The sequence below is a fragment of the Globicephala melas genome, chromosome 1 (genome assembly GCF_963455315.2).
Source record: "Globicephala melas chromosome 1, mGloMel1.2, whole genome shotgun sequence".
Lineage (NCBI taxonomy): Eukaryota > Metazoa > Chordata > Mammalia > Artiodactyla > Delphinidae > Globicephala > Globicephala melas.
Genome location: NC_083314.1, coordinates 148,332,393 through 148,353,783, shown reverse-complemented (window position 1 = coordinate 148,353,783; position 21,391 = coordinate 148,332,393). Strand labels below are relative to the sequence as shown.

Sequence of the window (21,391 nt, the reverse complement as noted above, 5' to 3'; positions counted from 1 at the left end):
AGAAAATGTCCCGGGCTTCCCTGGTGGCGCAGTGGTTGAGAGTCTGCCTACCGATGCAGGGGACACGGGTTCGTGCCCCGGTCCAGGAAGATCCCACACGCCGCGGAGCGGCTGGGCCCGTGAGCCATGGCCACTGAGCTTGCGCGTCCGGAGCCTGTGCTCCGCAACGGGAGACGCCATAACAGTGAGAGGCCCGCGTACCGCAAAAAAAAAAAAAAAAAAAAAAAAGAAACCCCAACTCCAGGCCCAGCTCTGCTTTACTTCCCTGCATCCCTCTCCTCCCTGGGCCTCAGTCTCTCCTCCACACAAGCAGGAGCTCGAGCGCCTTGACTCTGAAGTCCCTCCCAGTCCAGGCTGCCAGGACTCTTCCTTTCCTTCTCCTCTCCCTCCTGTTCCTGCTCCTCTCCGGGATGGGAGCGTGCACGCGTGCACGTGTACATGTGCATGTGTGTGTGAGTGTGCAACTGTGTGTGTAGTGGGGTCCGGGAAAGGGAGGGAGGCCTGCAGAAGACGGAGCTGGCAGTAAGGGGAAAAGGCGGGCCAGGACTTTATGTGCCAATGGGGCTCAGAGCTTTCTCATTGGCCAGTGGCGCTTGGGGCTGTTTAATCATTAAAGGAAAGGAATGAAACCAGGAGTGCCTCAAAGTCCAGCCTGGTGGTGACTGACTAGTAGATGAGCGTGGAGCTGGCAGCAATGGGGCCTGGAGCTTCGGGAAATGGGGTCAGCACTGCGACAGTTCCACGCTCAGCACCGGGTCCTGGAGGCAGCCTGCACGCCTACGACATCGCGGTCCTGGTCGTCTACTTTGCCTTTGTCATTGGCGTGGGGATCTGGGTGAGTAGCTCGGAGGTTGGGGGTGGGCAGGGGAGGCAAAGGCAGGCTCTCTTCGATGGCTGGTCATGGAGCTGGGGGCAGGGGTGGGCAGAAGGAAGGCGTGTCCAGGAAGCACAGGGGCTGATGTGGAAGGACCTTAAGGGATCATCCTCTCCAACCCCTCCATTTTAGAGATGGGCAACTGAGGCCCAGAGAGGGGTGTGACCTGCCAGAGCTCACACAGCGAGCCCCCATCTCCCGCCCGACTCCCTGTCCCTGTGCATCTGCTCCTTTGGCCCCATGCATCCCTGGCCTCCCCGCATCCCATTCCTGCCCTCTTCCACATGCCAGCATCCCCAGCTATGCGAATGCTTGACTCCTGGACCCACCACACCTTCCGCCAGACGGTGCCTTGGCAAGGAGCCGTGCTTTCTAAAGGAGCTGGGCTGCGCCAGGCAGATCCCAACATGCTTCTGTTCTCCACTGCTCACCAGAGCCTCAATGCCCTGGACGGGCGCCAGGCTTGGAGGTCGGGGAGCTCTGAGTTCAGATGTCAACTCCAACAGGTAGGGCCGCATGGCCCTGGGAACATACGGAGCCTTAGTTTTCTTATCTGGACAATGAGAGTATAAAGGTCTATGAGGTAAAGTGACCCTGGCCATTTAGGAGCGTGACACATTTAAGGACCTGGCACAGCGCCCAGCACACAGCCTGCAGCAGTAAATGACCGCCGTTATCTCTGCAGCATTCGAGGGAAACGCCAGCGCCTCTAGACTCCACTGTGAGGCAGAGAGTGACTGGAGCCCCAGGTGGTCACTTATGAGGCTGTGGCAAGGTCAAGAACCATCTCTGGCCTCAGTCTCCCCATCCGTAAAGTGGGATGAACTGTCCCTGCTTCCCAGGGTGTGTGAGGAAGAGATGGGCAAACAGAGGCTCGCTGGCTCCCGGGAGGTGGACAGCCATGAAAAGCAGAAACTCCCCTGTGACTTTGGACAAGTTGCTTCCCATTAGACGACCTCCATTTCCCCACCTGTAACGTAAATTATTTCTGTTCATCTGTCCTCCCCAAGGACCAGAGGTGGCACAGGAAAGTCCAAGCAAAGTCTTGACGAGCAGCGAGCCCTGCACACCAGTCATGCCCTAGTGACTAACCTGTCGCTTTCTCTTGGGGGAAGAGAAGCTTCTTTCAACTTCCCTCTCCCTTCCCCTCCTTCAGGTATTTCTCTTGTCTGCAGACCCAATCAGATGCCTGGCTTCAGCATCCAATAAGGGCTTTAACCGGCTGCCCTGTACTCACCCCCTGCATCCGAGAGAAAGTTCTTTCATCCCCCACCCCCTTTCAGTCTTCAGAGTAATTCCTCAAATAGGCCACTACTGACCACCTCCCAGTGCAGGAGGGGGTTTGCGCCAGGGTCATGGGTGGACCTCAGTGGTGCGGTCTGACATCAGGCCGGAGCAGGAGACGCCCCCAGAAGAGTCCTGCCTCTGTCTGGGGACCGAGTGCTTTGCAACCTCCCAGTCCCCCGAGTGGGAGTCCGGCTGGGCGGAGGGGACAAGGCAGTCTCCCTGCCACGGTAGCCTGCGGATGAGACCCCAACTCATTTCCTGAAGCTACGTTTGGACAGGGACGGGGGAGCAGGATAGGACAAAAGAGTGCACAATGGCAATAATCTGTGGACATGAACAGCACCGTACATTCATGAGGGCATTTCACTCACACACACACACACACACACACACACACACACACACATACAAACACACACCCCATTAGCTCCTTTGTTCTTCACACCAGCCCTGGGTGATGAGCAGGGAGGCCCAGAGAGGGGAGCTGACGCCCCCAAAGCCACGTAGCTTAAAGATGGAGAACGCTTCAGCCGCAGTTCCCACCCCCTGTGTTCCCACAGTGCCTGCCTCGAGGGGCAGGGAATCTGGGGCAGAGGGCAGAGCCTGGGGGAGGCTCGGGAAATCCTCACTCTTGCCATTTCCTTTCCAGTCGTCCATCCGTGCCAGCCGAGGGACCATTGGCGGCTACTTCCTGGCGGGAAGGTCCATAAGCTGGTGGCCAGTGAGTTGACCCTCCTCCCGCCCCTCCCCCCATCTCCCAGCTCCCACCTCACCTACTCCTGCCTGGACCAAGACTACAGCCCCCAAGGGGGTTCCTGGCTCTGGGCTCCTTCTCTCTGGTCCAGAGGCACCAGGCAACCTGAGAGACCTTGCAAACCCTCAGCTGGGACCTGCGTGCCCTGGGCGCCTCCTAAGTGTGGGTCCCACGCCGGACACTGGACCTACAGAGCCCACGCAGAGTGTTCCCGTCCCAGAGGAGCTCAAGGCTGGGCGGGGCAGACAGACTCCTAAACAGCCTGATGGCTGCGGAGCTGGAGGGCAGTATGGGGCCTGCGAATGTCTGGGGGAGGCCTCTAACCTCCAGACAGTGGAAGTGGGATTAGGAAAGGTTTTCTCGGGAAAGTGACACATAAATACTAAAGAGCAGTTAAGTGAGGGAAATCCTAGAGGCAAAATCCCACCCCCCACAGGAACTGGTCCTCTGAACCCCAGTCCCTCCCATCAGGCCTCTCCACTTGTTCCTTTTGGTCCTCAAAGCTAACTTCCTCTTCCTGAAATAGGACGGAGGGAGGTGAGGCCTGCTTCCAAACTAACAGCGGAGTCCTCAGCCCCAGGGGCCACTGAAGCTGGCACAAGCCCAGGCACGCACACGTGACGTGTGAGTGCACACACGCACACGCACCCACACACCGCCGGCCCTCTGCACATCCCTGTCTTTGTTCTCGCCACCCTCGCTGCCCACCGCTGGCGACAGACTCACCAAAGAGCAGAGGAACCCAGGAAGCCTGCAGGGTTCTCTGGAAGGTTCAGGTGTCTGGGACAGGGAGAGGTGAGGACAAAAGGAGCATGACAGGGCTTCCCTGGTGGTACAGTGGTTGAGAGTCCGCCTGCCAATGCAGGGGACACGGGTTCGTGCCCCGGTCTGGGAAGATCCCACATGCCGCGGAGCGGCTAGGCATGTGAGCCATGGCCGCTGAGCCTGCGCGTCCGGAGCCTGTGCTCCACAACGGGAGAGGCCACAACAGTGAGAGGCCCGTGTACCGCAAAAAAAAAAAAAAAAAAAAAAGGAGCATGGCAGACTCCCCCAGAATGCGGGGGGCTGTGGGCCTGGCAGCTCACAGGGATGGGGACAGGGTCGCTGGTGCCGTCAGACACCCCTCATCAGAAGAATGAAAACCCCTCGGAGCCCTTTCTGATCATCTGGTCCCCCCACTCCACCCCCAAATCACAGCCCTGGAAACGAGTCATTGGGAGGCACAGAACTGGGACAGGTCAGGTCTCCTCGGGTCCATCCAGGAGAACCAGTAGGGGGCCGGCCTGGACGGTCAGTCCTGCGGAGAGCAGAGCTCTGGGGTGTGAGGAAACCCGAGGCCTCCGAGCAGGAGTGGGTGCCCCAGAGACGGTGACAGAGCGGGACGTGGGCCTGTGCACGTGGGAGAGAGGACGTGGCGGTGCCCTCGCCAGGGGGACGGGGCTGTGAGCTGAGCCGCCTACACTGAGAGCAGCTTCAGCCCAAGGCCGGGGCAGAACCAGCTGCGGGTGAGGGACTCTCAGTCCCACTGCCCCGCTGGGACGTGTGCGTCTGGCGCCTGTGATGATCGTCCAATAGCTTTGCGCGCTTCCCTACTCAGCCAGTCCTGAGAGGTGCCTCAGTCCCCTCCCTGTGGCCCGAGGGGAGCATGGTTGGGGGCTGACGGCAGAAGGCGCAGCAGCATCCCCGTCTCAGAGGGTCCCGTGGGGTCCCCTGCCGGCCTTGTTGATGGGTCCTTGATGCACTGGGAGCCCTGGGCAGGGTCCTCGAGAGCAGCCTGGGGAGCCTGTTCTTCCACAGTAGGAGGCCCAGTGCTCTCTGCTGTGACTGAGTGATCCAGCCCAGCCTGCAGCATCCCCAGGACCCCCTAAGAGAGGGAGGGAGTGTGTGTGTGCACGTGTTGTGTGCACGCGGGGGCGGAGGGGTGGCTGAAAGTCCGCGGGAACATCAGGCCTATTGTTATCTCTGTGCCTTTGCACTGCGCTGCCTCTTGTCTGAATGTCCCGGCGCTTTCCCTTCTTCTCACTTTCTACTGCCCAGCCCCACAATTTTATTAAGGTGACACAGGGTACAAGACTGGCTCTTCCCCTCCGGCTCCCATCTAACAACAACAGATGACACTAATGAACGCTTACTAAGACCTAGCACCCATCAAGCAGTGATTACAGGAGGCAGATGGCCAGAGTCGCAATCCTCATTTCGACTCTCACTTATCAGTTCTGGAACTTGAGCGATTTATTTGCCTGTGCCTCAGTTTCCCCGAGGTGAATGGGGATAATGGCAGAACTCTCCTCGTGGGGTTGTCGTGAGGAGTTGGTGAGTTAATATATTTAGAACGGAAGCAGGCACTTGGCCATGCCGTTCAAGTACTGACGGCTGTGACTGTGGACATCATCTATCTAACTGGCATTGCCTCCTGTTGCCTCAGAGTAGTTGGCTGCCTCCTGGAGAAAAATTAACTGGGGGGGGGGGGGTGGCCTGGGCTGTGCTCAACCCCGTGGCTCCTCCCACTGCCTGGCCCTGCCCTGGGACCTGCCGGAACCGGGTGGCAGAGGGCCTCCCCCATCCCTCTCGTGGGGGACTCCCCTTCTCCCTTCAGCTTCCTTCTCTCTGGAGGCCCTTAGATCCATGGCCCCAGAGCAGAGCTTTATCCTCCCTACATGGACCCTGCTTCCCACGGCTTTTCTTCTTTCCCGCTTTGCCTCTCCCTCACTGGGTGGCCTGGAGCCAGTGACTTCATTTCTCCTAACATTAACTCCTTCCTTTGTAAAGTGGAAAGATGAATATCCATCCCTCCAAATACTTGTGGAGATTAAGTGTATTAGTGCCTATAAAATGCCTAGCACGTTGCCTGGCATACAGTAAGGGCCTAATAAACAGCACTTCCACTCCTCTTCTCATTGCTCCCCCACTGCATCTCCTCCCTCTGATCTCACGTTCCCTGAGTTCAGGTTCTGCTCTCTCTCTGCCTCTTTCCCGGATCCTGAAGCCCACAGTCCTGACTACAGATCGATTCCAATGAAAGCTGACCTCTGACCCTTGGCCCACCTTGTGCCTTGCAGATCGGAGCATCTCTGATGTCCAGCAATGTGGGCAGCGGTTTGTTCATCGGCCTGGCTGGGACGGGGGCCGCTGGAGGCCTTGCTGTGGGTGGCTTTGAGTGGAATGTAAGGAAGTTGGCCTGGAGGATTCTCGTGGATAAAGGGGGTCTTAACCCACCCCACCCCACCCCATCCCCGGCCTTAGTGCTAAGAGGAACCTCAGAGGTGCTTGGGGAAGATGCATGGTGACTCGAGAACCCATTTTACAGATGAGGAAACCAAAGCCTGGAGGACCTCATCAGAGGTCACACAGGACTGAGATCAGGCCTGTGGCCCCTTACCTCCCCGCCCAGGGCTCTCCTCTGCACAGACCACCTCTCCATCTGCATCTAGGACGTGGATCCCTTTTTCTCCCCACTCTCCCAGGCAACCTGGCTGCTTCTGGCCCTCGGCTGGATCTTCGTCCCCGTGTACATCGCAGCCGGGGTGGTCACAATGCCTCAGTACCTGAAGAAGCGATTCGGGGGCCAGAGGATCCAGGTGTATATGTCTGTCCTTTCTCTCATCCTCTACATCTTCACCAAGATTTCAGTGAGTACCTGCTCCCGTGTGGCCATCATGTCTCCCTGAAAATGCTTAGGAGAGGGCCTAGCTTGTTGCTGGATGGATGAATGCATGGATGGTTAGAAGAGGAAGGATAATAGAAAAGGAGGATAAATCCACACCCCTGGGCTTCCCTGGTGGCTCAGTGGTTGAGAGTCCGCCTGCCGATGGGGGGGACACGGCTTCATGCCCCGGTCTGGGAAGATCCCACATGCCGCGGAGTGGCTGGGCCCGTGAGCCATGGCCGCTGAGCCTGTGCGTCCGGAGCCTGTGTTCCGCAACGGGAGAGGCCACAACAGTGAGAGGCCCATGTACCCCCCCCCAAAAAAAATCCACACCCCTTCCTCACATGCTCCCCCTCAGCAGTAGGGTAATTAGAGATGAATGATAAATGTTTGTTGAGTGAATGAGAGTCCCTCTATCCAAAGAAGTCACAATCTAGAATTCGTTCACTCATTTATCTTGCCATTAATTGATTCTTCATTCAGCACGGAGCATTAATTGCCTAGAATGTTACCATTAGAAAGGACCTATTCTTCCTCTGTTGACCTAAACTCAGAAGACAAACCCAGGTCAAAAGATTTGCCCAGGTCCACACAGAGCACTAGCTCTGGGGCTGGAACTAACGTTTGGGTTCTGTGGCCCAGCTGAGGCCTCCTGAGACTTTGTCACGTAGTAGCCCTTGTCATGGGTCACAAAACACTCATGTAAAGGGACCAGCAAGCATGTCCTGAAGGGAACTGAATCATTCGGGTTAGCCAGGTCCAGGGCTGGAAACATTACAGCCTCTTGTTCCATCAGTGCTTATAAATAACCCTAAATCAGCTCAGGCAAAGGCTGCGACCCCACGTCCCCCAATAAACCCAAACATGTGGGTATCCAGGACCTGTGTCGTCTGCACTGGGGCGCCTGCCCGTCAGGTCAGCCGCGGGCCCATCTGGCAGCTGAGTGGGCCGGTGCTCCTTCAGGGAGCCGTCAGGGAGCCCCTAGGTTCCCACCTTCTCCCCCAGTGGCCTCTTCCTCCACCCCCCGACCCCAGCTCCTGTCTCACTTCCTCAGTGTGCCACTTCACCCCTTCCCCGCCAGCACATGCCCTTGGCAGTGCTGCCGGATCACACGGTTCTCAGGCTCAGAGCTGTCCGCGGTGCTCCTCTGCTTCACAGTCTCCACGGCGCCTCAGGGTTTGTAGGCCAAGCCCATCCTCCTGAGCACGGCACGTAAGGCTCATCTTCATCGCACCCTGAGGGCCGACAGCATCTGGTATTGCTGAGCAGGAAGGTGACGTACACTGGTGACCACACAGAGGGCCTTGGGTGACCTGGACTCCTGGGTCGCTGTCTCTGCAGACTGACATCTTCTCTGGAGCCCTCTTCATCCAGATGGCCTTGGGCTGGAACCTTTACCTCTCCACTGTGATCCTGCTGGTGGTGACGGCCGTCTATACCATCACAGGTAGGGCCGAAGGGAGGTCACGTCGGATGCAGGTGCCAGGAGCAGAGACAGAGACAGGTGGAGAGGGAAGCGCCGGATGATAGGGACACAGAGGTCCAGGGAGGACAGAGTGAAAACTGACCGGGAGAGTGAGAAAGAGAAACTGGAGGGAACAAAGAGAGAGGCAGACAGAGATGCAGAATCAGAAGAAAAGGCGGAAAGACTCAGTGCAACAGAGAAAAGGGGAAACAGAAAGGGCAGAAACAGGAGGAAACAGAGCCATCCCGAGAGAGAGCCAGGGAAGGAGATACAGAGGAAGACCGACAGCAGGGCATAGGGTGGAGGTCGGGGGACTGTGACCCGGGCTAGAGTCACCACGGGCTGCTCCAGACAAGAGCCACAAGCATGCCTTCTCCCGTCTCCTGCAGAGCCCCTCACAGAGGCCTGGGCTCGCGGGACAGGCTCCGGCAGACTTCCTCCTGGCTGAGGGGGCCTGGGAAGATGGGGGAGCTTAAATGGGCATTGGGGTGGGGAGGGAGGCAGGCCTTCCGGTGGAGCTAACAGCGCAGGAAAGGAAACGACTTGGGATATTACCAAACAACAGCCAGAGGCCGTGGGGACAGAAGGAGAGGGACCTGAGGGCCTGTGGCTGTACCAGCCTCCGCCTTCTGGGCGGGCCCATGGAGCACGAGGGGCGGGGAAGGCAGTGGCCAGAGTCCATCCGCTGAGGGCTCCCTGTGTTCTCTGGTCTCCCCAGTGCGGCCCAGCACAGGGCGGGCACCCTGAGAGGAACCCCCTGCTGGTGCTGATGAACCCTCTCCTTGGGTCCCCAGGGGGCCTCACGGCCGTGATCTACACAGACACTCTGCAGACGGTGATCATGGTGGGGGGAGCCCTGGTCCTCATGTTTCTGGGTAAGGAAGAGTCCTGAATACATCCCACCCTCCCCTGTGAACTCCTCTCTGATCTCTCTCTGGCTGTCACCACCACGGTCTGATCAGAACTTTGCAGAGCACAGAGCCATGTCCCGGCTCCAGGCCAGGGCACCCCAAGAGCAGGATTCTCTCTACTCCACAACAGGGGTCTTGAGCCTGAGTGCCATTCCGTCTCTCATTCCCAAGTCCCATACGAGTTCCGAGCTCAGGGGTCCCACACACGACTGGGATCCAGCGAGCTGGGGCATGTGACAGACCCAGTGGGGCCTCAGGGCTGTTTCACTCGCAGTGGTCTCTCCCTGCAGGCTTTCAAGAGGTGGGCTGGTACCCAGGCCTGGAGCAGAGGTACAGGCAGGCCATCCCTAATGTCACAGTCCCCAACACCACCTGTCACCTCCCCCGGCCCGACGCCTTCCACATGCTCCGGGACCCTGTGAGCGGGGACATCCCTTGGCCAGGCCTCATTTTCGGGCTCACGGTGCTGGCCACGTGGTGCTGGTGCACCGACCAGGTGATGCCCTGACCAAGCTTGGCCCAGCCCACCACAAACTGGGGTGGCTCCTGCGGGCAAACTGGGCATGTGGGTGCACAGAGGGCTGGGACTGGTTCGGGAACAGGTATGGGGCACCGTCCCCACGCTGGGGCTCGCAGGAGCCGAGCGGAACCCAAGCAGGCCCGACTGGCGCTCCTGCGCTGCTGTCTTTTCAGGTCATTGTGCAGAGGTCTCTCTCCGCCAAGAGTCTGTCCCACGCCAAGGGGGGCTCCGTGCTGGGGGGCTACCTGAAGATCCTTCCCATGTTCTTTATCGTCATACCTGGCATGATCAGCCGGGCCCTGTACCCAGGTAAGAGCTAATCTCCCTCCGGGCAAAGTTGGCCCAGAGCAAGGGCCACACACTTTCTATTAAGAACACATAGTAAGGGCTTCCCTGGCTGCGCAGTGGTTAAGAATCTGCCTGCCAATGCAGGGGACACGGGTTCGAGCCCTGGTCTGGGAAGATCCCACATGCCACCGAGCAACTAAGCCCGTGCGCCACAATTACTGAGCCCGTGAGCCACAGCTACTGAGCCCGCGTGCCACAACTACTGAAGCCCACGCGCCTAGAGCCCGTGCTCTGCAACAGGAGAAGCCACCACAATGAGAAGCTCACGCACCGCAACGAAGATTAGCCCCTGCTCACCCGCAACTAAAAAGAAAGCCTGCGCGCAGCAACGAAGACCAAACGCAGCCAAAGATAAATAAATAAATAAATGTATATTAAAAAAAGAACACATAGTAAGTTCGTTAGGTTTTGTGGGCCAAACATACAGTATGTGTATCAGTAGAAGAAATTTGTATCTGAATGTCATTTTAACGTCCTGCTTTCTCTCTATAAAGGAAAGACCAATTGAGGCATTCATGGTCCCTTGCAAGGATATTTGCCTTTTATTAAGATATAAGGCCTAAAACCCAGAGGGGTCTATCAGGTTTTGCAGGGTAGTATGTGGTTGAGAAGTCTACCAGACATTCCGAAATCCCAGGACCCAACCTCCACCTGCCCTTTGACCCTCTAGACGCTGACTCCCTCCACTCACCAGTGAACACTTTCCTATGGGGTCAGAAAGCAGGTACTGGGCCAGCCAGAGAAGGCACGGGATGGTTTAGCTCTGACTGCCATCACTTCTTCTGCAGATGAAGTGGGCTGCGTGGACCCTGACATCTGCCAAAGAATCTGCGGGGCCCGCGTGGGATGTTCCAACATTGCCTACCCCAAGCTGGTCATGGCTCTCATGCCCATGGGTAAGTCCCATCTCCCCACACCACGCTGCACACCAGCTTTCCAGCCTCATCCCACCCCCACTGCCCAAGAGGGATCGCATTAGGATGGTCGTAGATGGGAAGAGAAAATGAAAACATTCACCTCCGCACCCCCGTTCCTAATACACACACACACACACACACACACACACACACACTTTTCACAAGCATCTGTAGGGCACTACTCTGTGCCCTGGCTCTGGACATACAGAGATAAAAGGCAGGCCCCTGCTCTCGAGCTCAATGCAGTCTGCAGGGTACCCAAGCAGAAGGCACAATACAGTGGAACCAGTGTGGGGACACAGTGGGGCTGAGGGAGCCCTAAGGAGGCACCTGACCCACTTTGGAGGAATGTGGAGGAAGATTTCCCAGAGGAGAGGAAATGGAGCTGAGTGCTGGGGAGCATCTCAGGCAGACAAAGGCGGAGGGGTGTGGGAAATGTCGTTCCAGGGATGAGGGCCCGTATGTGCAAAGGCCCAGGTATGAGAGAGTGTCAAGTCTGAACTGAAAGTCGCCAGTGTGGGCTCAGATGCAGCAGGAATGAAGACCACCTTCGTGGGGAGGACTTGGTGGCCACGCCCCACTGTGCAGCGTGACCTTTACTCTGAGGGCAGTGGAGGGTCACTGGGGGTTTCAGGCCAGCGTGCATGACTGGATGTGTGCTTCAGAAGGATCACTCTGCACGGAGAGCTCAGCTTAGGGGGAGGCAGGGAGATAGGTCCTGAGGGATTTTCAGTGGTCAAGGCAGTAGTGGTGGCTTGGACCAGGTCAGTGTCTTTAGGGATGGACAGAAAGGGTTTAGGTGATATTTGTGAGATAGAATTGGCAGGACTTGATGACTGATTGTGTTTGAGGGACAAGAAAGACAGAGGGGTCCAAACAGGGCTTGCAGGTCTTGAGTTTACAATGATATTGAGACTGGGGACATAGAAAGAAAGGCAGGTTTATGGAGGGAAATTGAGTTATTCTCTCCCTCCAGTGGAACAAGAAATGAATCAAAGAAATAGTGGAGATGGTGGTGGAGGCCCAGTTAGGACAGAGCAGCCAGAGAGGGACTGGCTGAGGGAGGTGGGGTAGGAGGGAGGCAGAGGAAGGGGTCCAGAGTAACTTGAGCATATCATATCATTAACCAAAGGAAGAAGCAGGGGCCCTAGAGGAAGATGCTGGCCTAGATCTGGGACACTTGGAGTCACCCAGGGAGGCGTGCAGGAGGCGGTTAAATATTTGGACTGAGGGGAAAGAGGACTGAGGTGGGGCTGGCCAGGGAGTTGTGTTTCTAGATGCTTCCTCATCAGACTCATAGAGACTTGAGATACCAGTGGGCCCCACCCTCCCTTGTTACAGGTTGGAAACAGGCCCAGAAAGGGTCAGAACTAGTCCAAAGATCACACAGCTAGTTCATTGCAGAACCAGGAAACAAACCCATGGCTTCTGCCTGTGGAAAACAGTATGGAGGTTTCTCAAAAAACTAAAAGTATAACTACCATAAGACCCAGCAATGCCACTCCTGTGAGTATAGATATAAAAAAACCCCCAAAAACACTAATTCAAAAAGATACAGGCACCCCAATGTTTATAGCAGCACTATTTATAATTGCCAAGATATGGAAGTAAACTAAGTGTCCGTCAACAGATGAATGAATAAAGATGGTGTATATATACACAATGGAATATTACTCAGCCATAAAAAGAATGAAATTTTGCTATTTGCAGCAACGTGGATGGACTTGGAGGGCATTACGTTAAATGAAATAAGTCAGACAGAGAAAGACAAATACTATATAATATCACTCATATGTGGACTCTAAAAAACCCAACAAACTAGTGAATATTACAAAAAAAGAAGCAGACTCAGATATAGGGAAGGAACTAGTGGTTCCTGGAGGGGGAGGACATTGGGGTGGGGGACTGAGAGGCACAAATTATTGGGTGTAAGATAGGCTCAAGGATGTACTGTAGAAAATGGGGAATATGGCCAACGTGTTGTAGTAACTGAAAATGGAAAGTAACCTTTAAAATTTGTATTAAAAATTAAAATAAATAATTAATTAATTAAAATAAAACCTTCAAAAAGTTCCAGGGATTCTGCCTCCCAAGCTGGGGCTTTAGCCTGGTATCATAGCATCATTGAAAAAGGTTCAAAACACTGAAAAAAAACACTCAATAATTAATAGTCACCCTCCTCCCGACCAGGGCCCACTAACCAAGTGTCTACAAGGTTTAAAACCCAGACCGAGATGTCCAGTCTGCAGAGAACCTTAAAGATCAGCTAGTCTCACATCCCTTAATAGTCAGATGAGGAAACTGAGGCTCAGGGAGGACAGATGACTCGGCCAAGGGCACAGGGGGCGGCAGAGGTAGTGTGTGGCCAGAGCCCGGCCGCTAGCGCTATGGGTCTCCAGGATTCCTGGTTGGGCACCTCATTCAACACCGTCCCCATCCCTTTCCCTCCCCTAAACTCGTGCTTCTGCTGGATGCTGGCAGCCTCCACGGTTGCTGGCAGAGCTGGCCTTCACGGGCCAGCTGTCCACAGAGACCTCATCTCTCCCCAGGTCTGCGGGGCCTGATGATCGCAGTGATCATGGCCGCCCTCATGAGCTCACTCACCTCCATCTTCAACAGCAGCAGTACCCTGTTTGCCATTGACGTGTGGCAGCACTTCCGCAGACAGGCAACAGAGCAGGAGCTGATGGTGGTGGGCAGGTGCGCTGGCCCATCCTTCCGGAGCACCCCCTCCCTGTAGGCAAAACCCCTCTCCCCTCTCCTCCCTGCCCTGGGTTACCCCAAGGAGATGCGGCTGGGTCTGGGCCTGCACTGGCAGTCAGAGCCCCTGGTTTCTAGTGCCAACTTTCTACAGGACCTCAGGTGAGTTCCTCCCCAGCTCTGGACCACTCCCCTCCCTCCAGAATAAGGAGAAAAAAATCTCTTCCCTGCCTGTTCAATTTTATCTTGGAACTGATCAAGAGGGTAAATGAGAGAAGCTGACAAAGCATTGACTCAATGAAAGATGAACTGTATAGATGGAAAGACGTTAGCAAGCAGCTCGCCCCCAGTGTCTTCCAGACCAGCTCTGGATGTCATCCCCGGATAACAGAAAGACTATTTACTCCTTCAGTCTCACCCTGAGCACGCGTCCTGCATCATACCTTTGTGCTGCAGACACAGGGGCGACTTATATGGTCCTGCCCTGAGGGTGCACACAGTTTAATGAGAAAGTCAGAAACATGTAATGCAGTGAGGGGCCCGCATCGATGGAGGTGTTCATAGGAAGGTTGTCTCCAAAGGATGCAGGGCTTTGAACGCTCAGCTGAAATTTGAACTTTATCCCATAGGTATTCATTTTATGCCGTTTCAAAATATAACTTGGTGGCTATTTTTTCTTTTTCTCCCTGGGTTGGGCATTTATAGTTTGCACAAAGTTAAGAGGCCCTTTCTGAAATCTTTGCTTCATAATTTAAGGCTCTGTAACTCAGGTTTCTGGACTAACGTGTTCATTCTCTACTTGAGTTTAGATAACTTGCTCTTTTCCATCTCCCTGCCTTTGCATTCACTGTTCCTTCCATCACGATGCCTTCTGCCCACGGCTGCCATGGGTCCCTACGGTCCGCTCATCTGTGCATCCCAGCCCTATGCACAGGGACTGACCATCAAAGGATCTGAGCACAGGACAGATTGTACAGAGGTGGGGGCTAAGAGGGGAGTGAACGGCAGGTAGCTCCTGCAGTTTAGCTGCTGCTCTAGTGTGGCCTGAGAGAGAGAAAATGGGAGGGAAAGGAGAGAAGAGGACAGGTGTGCAGAATCCTTTTATCTCTTTGCTCACCTGCCAAGTCTTACTGCACCTGATTGCATCAGTCAGTGAGGTTTGGGCACCATCTCCTGGCAATATGCATCATTGCACCCAACACACCCAAGAAAAGTTTTTCAACCAGGGGCCATTTACTCAGGTGGGTGGTGAAGGGGAAAGGAATGGATTTCTTCCGGAAAGCAGATGGGCTACACACTTTCAAAGGGATTTTTAAAATTGGGGGTTTTTTGGATTCTGTAATTCTGATATTCTGGGATTTTAAGAGTCTGACTTTCTGGAATCTTTGCCTTTGTGATCCTGTCTTCTCTGATTCAGCGACCACGCGTTCCCCTCCTTTCTCCCTTCCTGGTTCCCGTACATCACCTTCACCTGCCCCCCTGCCATGCCGCTCCGAGCGCTCTTCACGTGCCCTGTTCTCTCCTGGCAGAGTGTTTGTGGTGTTCCTCGTCGTCGTCAGCATCCTCTGGGTCCCCATCATCCAAAGCTCCAACAGCGGGCAGCTCTTCGACTACATCCAGTCTGTCACCAGCTACCTGGCCCCACCCATCACTGCCCTCTTCCTGCTGGCCATCTTCTGCAAGAGGGTCACAGAGCCTGTGAGTGCAGCAGTGCACCTGTCTCTCCCAGAACACCAGAGGGTCAGGAGAGCTAGTCTGTCCATAACCTGGACTTGCCCCCTCCAGGCTTCCGTCTCCCCAGCCACAGCATCGGGTCTAGATTTATTCATTCACTCAGCAAACATGAATCAATCCCACTAGGGAGGCTCCAGGGATGCAATGGTTTACAAAGTTCACATAGGTCTGCCATCACTGGGCCAGCGGGAGGAAAGAGGTTTCGATATGCGATAAGAGCAAAGTATGATAGCTGCCGTGAGAGCAAAGAGCAGGAGCACATAACCTATGGGACGCCTGGGAGGGGGGGTCACAAAGGGACTTGTGAGCTGAGATCTGAAGGATTAATGGGAGAGGAAAGAGTCTTCCCGACATGAGGAACAGTGTGTGTAAAAGCAAGCAGACGGGAAGCTCTCTAACACGGTAGGGCTCTAACACGTCGGCAAAATAACAGCAAAGAGGATGAGGAAACAAAGTGTGAGCTTACAGGGGTGCCTGCACATGTGCCACTTATGAAACTGCACGGAAATGTAACAGACCCTGGGAGGTACCAGGAGGGTAACCCTGGTCACTCCCCAGGATAGCCTAGAAAAGACAGGCCCAAATTGCTGGCTGTACCTGGGGGAGGTAAGGAGCATCATGGACGTGATTGTACAGGGGCCACGTGAGAGCCCAGGGTCATCATAAGGGCGATCATAGAAGCCCCTCCCCCAGTGGAGTAGTTAAGCCAGGCCTCTGCTGGGTCTACTGTTTGCAGAGCTCGAGTCCCCCTGCTGATAACTAGAGTGCACGGCAGAAATCGGTTGAATTCTGGAGGTTTCTATTCATTCCAGAATTTTTGAAAATATAAGCCTTCTTATACTTGGGGAACAGGTAGAGGTTAGGGTCCAACAGTGCTACAGAGAAGATACAGGATGTGCCAGAGCTTTCCTTTAAAAATAAAAAAGGAGGAGTTCTAATTCTGATTTCTGATTTCTGATAACAGAAAGCTGGGGAGGAAGATCCTGGCTTTCCCTGCTGATTACAAAAGCAAATTCCATTCTAGTTGAATGTTAAGCACCTACCCTTAGTACTTATTAATTTGCTTATCACTGCATGTGAGTGAGGTCGAGTCACTGCTTCAGTCATTGTTCTGCAGCGGAGCCTAGTCTGACCTTTTCCAGTAAACTGCTCTGCCTGCCTTTAGGTTAAGACAAAGCCTCGGCATTCATGGGGAACTTACTCAGGCAGACTTGCAAACGCGGTGACAAACCAAACCGTGGCTTTTAGCTTCCTGGGGCTTCCCCGCTGGATCCCACCCCTGGACTGCCCTCTCTCCGCAGGGAGCCTTTTGGGGCCTCATATTTGGCCTGGTGGTGGGGCTTCTGCGCATGACCCTGGAGTTCTCGTACCCAGCCCCAGCCTGTGGGGAGGCAGACCCGAGGCCGGCCGTGCTGAAAGACTTCCACTACCTCTACTTTGCGCTCCTCCTCTGTGGGCTCACGGCCATCGTCATCGTCACTGTCAGCCTCTGCACAACCCCCATCCCTGAGGAAAAGGCAAGTGGAGTGTTCAGAACAAGGTCGCCCCCAAATGTTCCCCTACCCACAGTGCCTGGACTTCCACCATCGACTCTTACTCCACTGAGTTGAGATCACAGATGGCTGGGGACGGTGAGCTCCTCGGGCTGTTAATTCCCAAGTGAAAAGTAATTCATACAATTGGAAAATTACTCAGCGGGCACCTACTCTGTGCCAGGCACTGTACTGGGCTTACAAAGATGAATGGGCCCTGCCAGCAACTGCCCGTGGGGAGCAGGGATGGGGAGTGGGGGAGGAAGACCCCAACACCAACAGTTACTCTCCCAAGAGAAGGTACAGAAGGCCCAAGCTCGAAGGGTACAGCCGAGGGCAGAGGAGAGGCAGTCACCCCTGGGGGGAGGGGGAGGGTCCCCGACAATGTCACTTGAGTTGGACCTTGAAGAAACAGGTTTATGAGAAAAGAAACAGTCTAGCAGAGTAAGAGCTCGATTGGAAGCCCTCACGCTGATTGATTTACCAGTCCTCAGACACTGATGCTCAGTCTTTTGAAAGCTTTTTTCTTTAGAGCAGACGGGTATTACTTTGCTCAGGCTGCCATAACAAAGTACAACAGGGTGAGTGGCTTAAATGACAGGAATTTATTTCCTCGCAGATCTGGAGGCCAGGAGTCAAGGGTTTGGTCAGGTTGCTTCCTCTGAGGCCTCTCTCCTTAGCGCATAGGTGGCCGTCTTCTCTCTGTCTTCACGTGGTCTTTCCCCTGTGCCTGTCTGTGTCCAAATCTCCTCTTCTAAGGGCACCAGTCATATTGGTGTCCTTAGGGCCCACTCATCAGACCTCATTCAACCTTAATCACCTCTTTAAAGACCCTCTCTCCGAATACAGTTACACTCTGAAGTGCGGGGTGGGGGGTAAGGATTTCAACATATGAATTTGGGGGGAACAGTATTCAGCCCGTAAGAGAGCCCATGCCAGAAGTTGGTCCTTGAAACACTGGGTGGAAATAATAACACTCCTTACCTTTAGAGTTCGCAAAATGACCTATACCCTTAGTGTCACGAATTCCTACAAACAAGCAGTGTATTCACAGGTGAACCAAGAGACTGACTTCCCCCGGGGCTCACCCCTGAAATGGTCTCCCCCCACCGCTTGATCCTTCAGCGTCCCCATTGTCTGCTGTCTCATTCCCACACTGAAGTCCTTCCCAGTTAAAAATCCCCTCCCTGGCTCCCGTTCTCCTCCAGGTACAATTTTCTCCCTCTCTGACCCTCAACAGCAAACTTTGTGAAGAGTGGTGTCCATCACCAGCCTCCACTTCCCCCTCATCTACTCCTCGACCCGCTGAGTCGGCCTGGCGTCCCAGTGCCCTCCAGCATTGCTCACACCAACATTCCCAACAACCTTGTTACTGGTCACTTCTCCATCTTCATCTCAAGCGAACTCTGAAGAGAACCAGACGCTACTGCCCACATCCTGCATCTTGGAGACCTCTCTTCTGCTCACTGTATATTTTTCTACCCTTCTGGCTGCTCCTCTGTCATCTTCATGGGATTTTCTTCCTGCCCCTTAAATATCATTGTTCCGTAGGGAACCGTGGACGTCTCTGCTGTGAGGCCCTCCGGGCTCTTCAAGCTCCTGCTGTGTGTGTGTGTGTGTGTGTGTGTGTGTGTGTGTGTGAATGACCACGCCCCCGCCCCCAGGCTTTCTCTCTCACTCTGTCTCACTCCCGCCATCACCAAGCCCAGTCGTCCTCCTGCCAGCTCGAGCTCCATGAGGGGCCCCGCTACCCATCTGAAGGTCCAGGGCAGCCCTGAGAGCCACGGCGGCTGCCTCCAGTCAGTCACCACGGCCTGCAGCTCTCACTCCTCAACCTTGGGGCTGCCCCCCACCCCGTGACCTCAAATGCTCATTGTTTCTGGTTCCACTTTTGCAACTGTCTCCGGGCTGGATCTCATCAGTTCACTCTGAGAGATCTTCCTAAAGCCCAGAACTGAGCCTCTTCCCTCTGCTTCCCGCGTGCGGTGACTCTCCACGGCCTACTAGCTTCACATAGTCTCAGCTTCTCAGCCTGACCTCGGGAGCTGCTGCTGTGGGCCGCCTGCCTCCCTATGTCCGGCCTTGCGTCTCCCTGCCCGTGAGCTGCGGGAGGTCAGGGGCCCAGCCTGACCCGCGGTGTTTTCGGCCCCCGGCACGAGCCCTGTATGGAACAGGTGCAGGGAGTTCAGATTTTCCAAGGACGGGGCAGTCGGGCCTCAGAGGCAGGCCTCGTCCCCTGTGCTCCTTTCTTGTTCTCCTCGCTGTTCTGCCGGCCTCCCGGGAAGGGGTGTCCTCTCTTTCTACAGCCCGACTTCCTTCCAAAGGTCCCTGAGCCGAGGCTGTTTGCTCTCCTCCAGCTCGCTCGCCTGACGTGGTGGACACGGCACGGTCCTCACTCTGAGCTGAAGAGGGAGGCGCGGGAGAGCACAGCAGGGACAGCGGACGTGCCATCTGGGGAGGGTCCTACAGGGGCCGGAGGGACAGAGGACCCCAGGCACGGCCAGGAACAGCCTGCAGGTAAGCTGAGGGCACATGGGGGGAGCAGTGGGGACGGACACCAGGTCATGGGTCCCAAAGACCCCATCTGGGGGGTCACTGGGGATGGGGTCTCTAAGGGAGTCCCCCAAAATCACCCCTCCTCCCTTCCCAGATGGCTATTAAACGAGTAAGGCAGATGAGAGCTGAACTATTGCCCTCATTACTGATAAAGCAGAGCGCAAGGATTTGGTTTATATCACTGTGAAGTGCGCTTCCTCGTGCTGAGCCGCTCGGTCCTCAGGCGGGGCACACGCTCCGAACTGGGTTGAACTGTGTTCGTTATCCTCGCCCCTTAACAGCCCTCTCCCTGCAACACGGGGATGCTTCCGCTAGATGACGGTTTGGGGGTTCAGCGTGGCACCCCAGCTCAGCGCCCAGCCTGCGGCTTGCACCCGGGCTAAGCTGACTGTTCCCCCTGCCTCTGCCCCCTTCCGTGCGCCTCATTCCTTTCTTGGGTTTTTCACCATCTCTGTCCCGGCCCTGCTCTCTCATCATCTCCTTTCTCCAAGCTCGCCCTGCCGCCCCCCTGCCTTCCTCCCCTCTGACTTCTGTCCCTCAGCCCCACGCAGGTCCTGGGGACAGCTGCTCTGGGGCTGGCTGTGTGGGCTCTCGCGGGCTCCGGAGCAAGCGCTGAGCCCCGCGGAGAAGGCCGCGCTGGAGCAGAAACTGACCAGCATCGAGGAGGAGCCGCTCTGGAGAAGCGTCTGCAACATCAACGCCGTCCTCCTGCTGGCCGTCAACATCTTCCTCTGGGGCTATTTTGCGTGACTCTGCAGGCCTGGTTATCAGCCAAGGCAGGTTAAACACAGCCAGGCCTGGCCGGCCGGAGACAGGCTCCCTTCCCACCTCGCTGTCCACAATGAGCCCTCAGAGGCTGAGACTGCAGGAACCCCCAAAGAGCACCCCATCCAGCCAGTACACTGGCGGGTGGAGCCAGGAGGCGCGGAGAGGGCGCTGGGTCCGCTCAGGCCACACAGCAGGACTCGCACTGGGTCGCCTGACTCCAACTCTTGTCCACTACAGTACCTTTCACTCCTACCTCAGAAACACTATTTCTGGCTTCTGGTGAGTCTGTCCAGGAGCTTGTACTCTACATGTGTCATGAGGTCAAAAAAGTGGAAGATACAAGAAAAAGAGTGGCAAGAAAGTTGCCAAAATCCTCATGCATCTTTGCTCACCCATTTCCCTTCCTTGTCCCCTTTCTCCCTCCTTTACTCTCTGGCTCCCAATCCCCGGTCACCTATTTCCAGCGAGCATCTCCCCAGCAAGGCCTTATACTTTCACTGGTGGCTCCGCACTGGTGGCTGTCAGACCCGAAGGAGCGAGGGACCAGGGACCAGGGTGGAGGGTAAACGTGGTGGCAGATGGCATTTGGGCAGGGAGCTCTCCTCGACACCACTCAGATCTGCCTCTTCCTACCCTCACATCCAAACATGCACCAAGACTCCGGGCCTCGAGGAACTTAGAGGCCAGCTGGAAAGACATGACTTGTTGGAGACAAGAGGAATCAAGACGGGCTGCTGGGTGCTATGAGCAAGCCCTGCGGAGGGGCAGCACAGACAGCCTAGGAGGCCCCACAGCTGCGCCTGTGCCCCCTCCCTCTGCCTGCCAGGCATCTGGCTACTCTGGAAAACACCATGACCCTGCCTGGGTGTCCCTCCTCCAGGAAGCTGCCCGATGCCCACCACTGGATCAAAAAGTCCCATTCCTGCTCGCACAGCCTCTGGACCTGCTTCTGCGGCAGCACCGATCACTGCGCTGTGAGGTTTGCCTCCCGGACCAGACTGAGCACTCCAAGGGGTAGGGACCAAGGACCGCATCCCAAGTGACTTTGTACCCAGAAAGTAACAGGTGTTGCCTTGGTAACAGGAAACGTTGAATTGGTAATTCTCCAAAGTCCTGGTAGGCTTTGCACTACAGCTGGCTGGCTGGTGAGCTTGGGAACCAGTGGTGGGGAGGAATCTCCTTCAGTCGGAGTTTACACGCTGAGTCTCAGATGTCTAGAACAAAACCACAGCTTCGTCCCATTGCGAAAGTCATCCATGAGAACATCCCTTCCTTTTTCTATCTTCCTGTCCAGGCTGTCCCTACTCTTATGGGACCCTCTTTAATGCTGCCTTGGGTCATCACTTTATGCTAATCACTCATCATAATTGAATACAAAT

At 55.5% G+C, this 21,391-nt stretch overlaps 1 protein-coding gene across 2 annotated transcripts; it reads left to right on the top strand.

Moving 5' to 3' along the window:
• The first annotated feature begins 673 nt into the window (after positions 1-673).
• SLC5A9 (solute carrier family 5 member 9) lies at positions 674-19,994 on the top strand. Of its 2 annotated transcripts, XM_030870398.2 has the most exons (15): positions 674-835; positions 2,811-2,882; positions 5,975-6,079; positions 6,223-6,285; positions 6,380-6,544; positions 7,903-8,008; positions 8,821-8,901; positions 9,228-9,433; positions 9,631-9,766; positions 10,594-10,701; positions 13,272-13,422; positions 14,952-15,120; positions 16,458-16,673; positions 19,046-19,205; positions 19,786-19,994. In XM_030870398.2, exons 1-15 carry the CDS (start codon positions 674-676, stop codon positions 19,992-19,994), a joined length of 2,109 nt encoding a protein of 702 aa, XP_030726258.2. The 2 variants fall into 2 exon arrangements, with proteins under 2 accessions (XP_030726258.2, XP_030726259.2); XM_030870399.2 differs by lacking the exon at positions 6,223-6,285.
• The last annotated feature ends 1,397 nt before the right edge of the window (positions 19,995-21,391 follow it).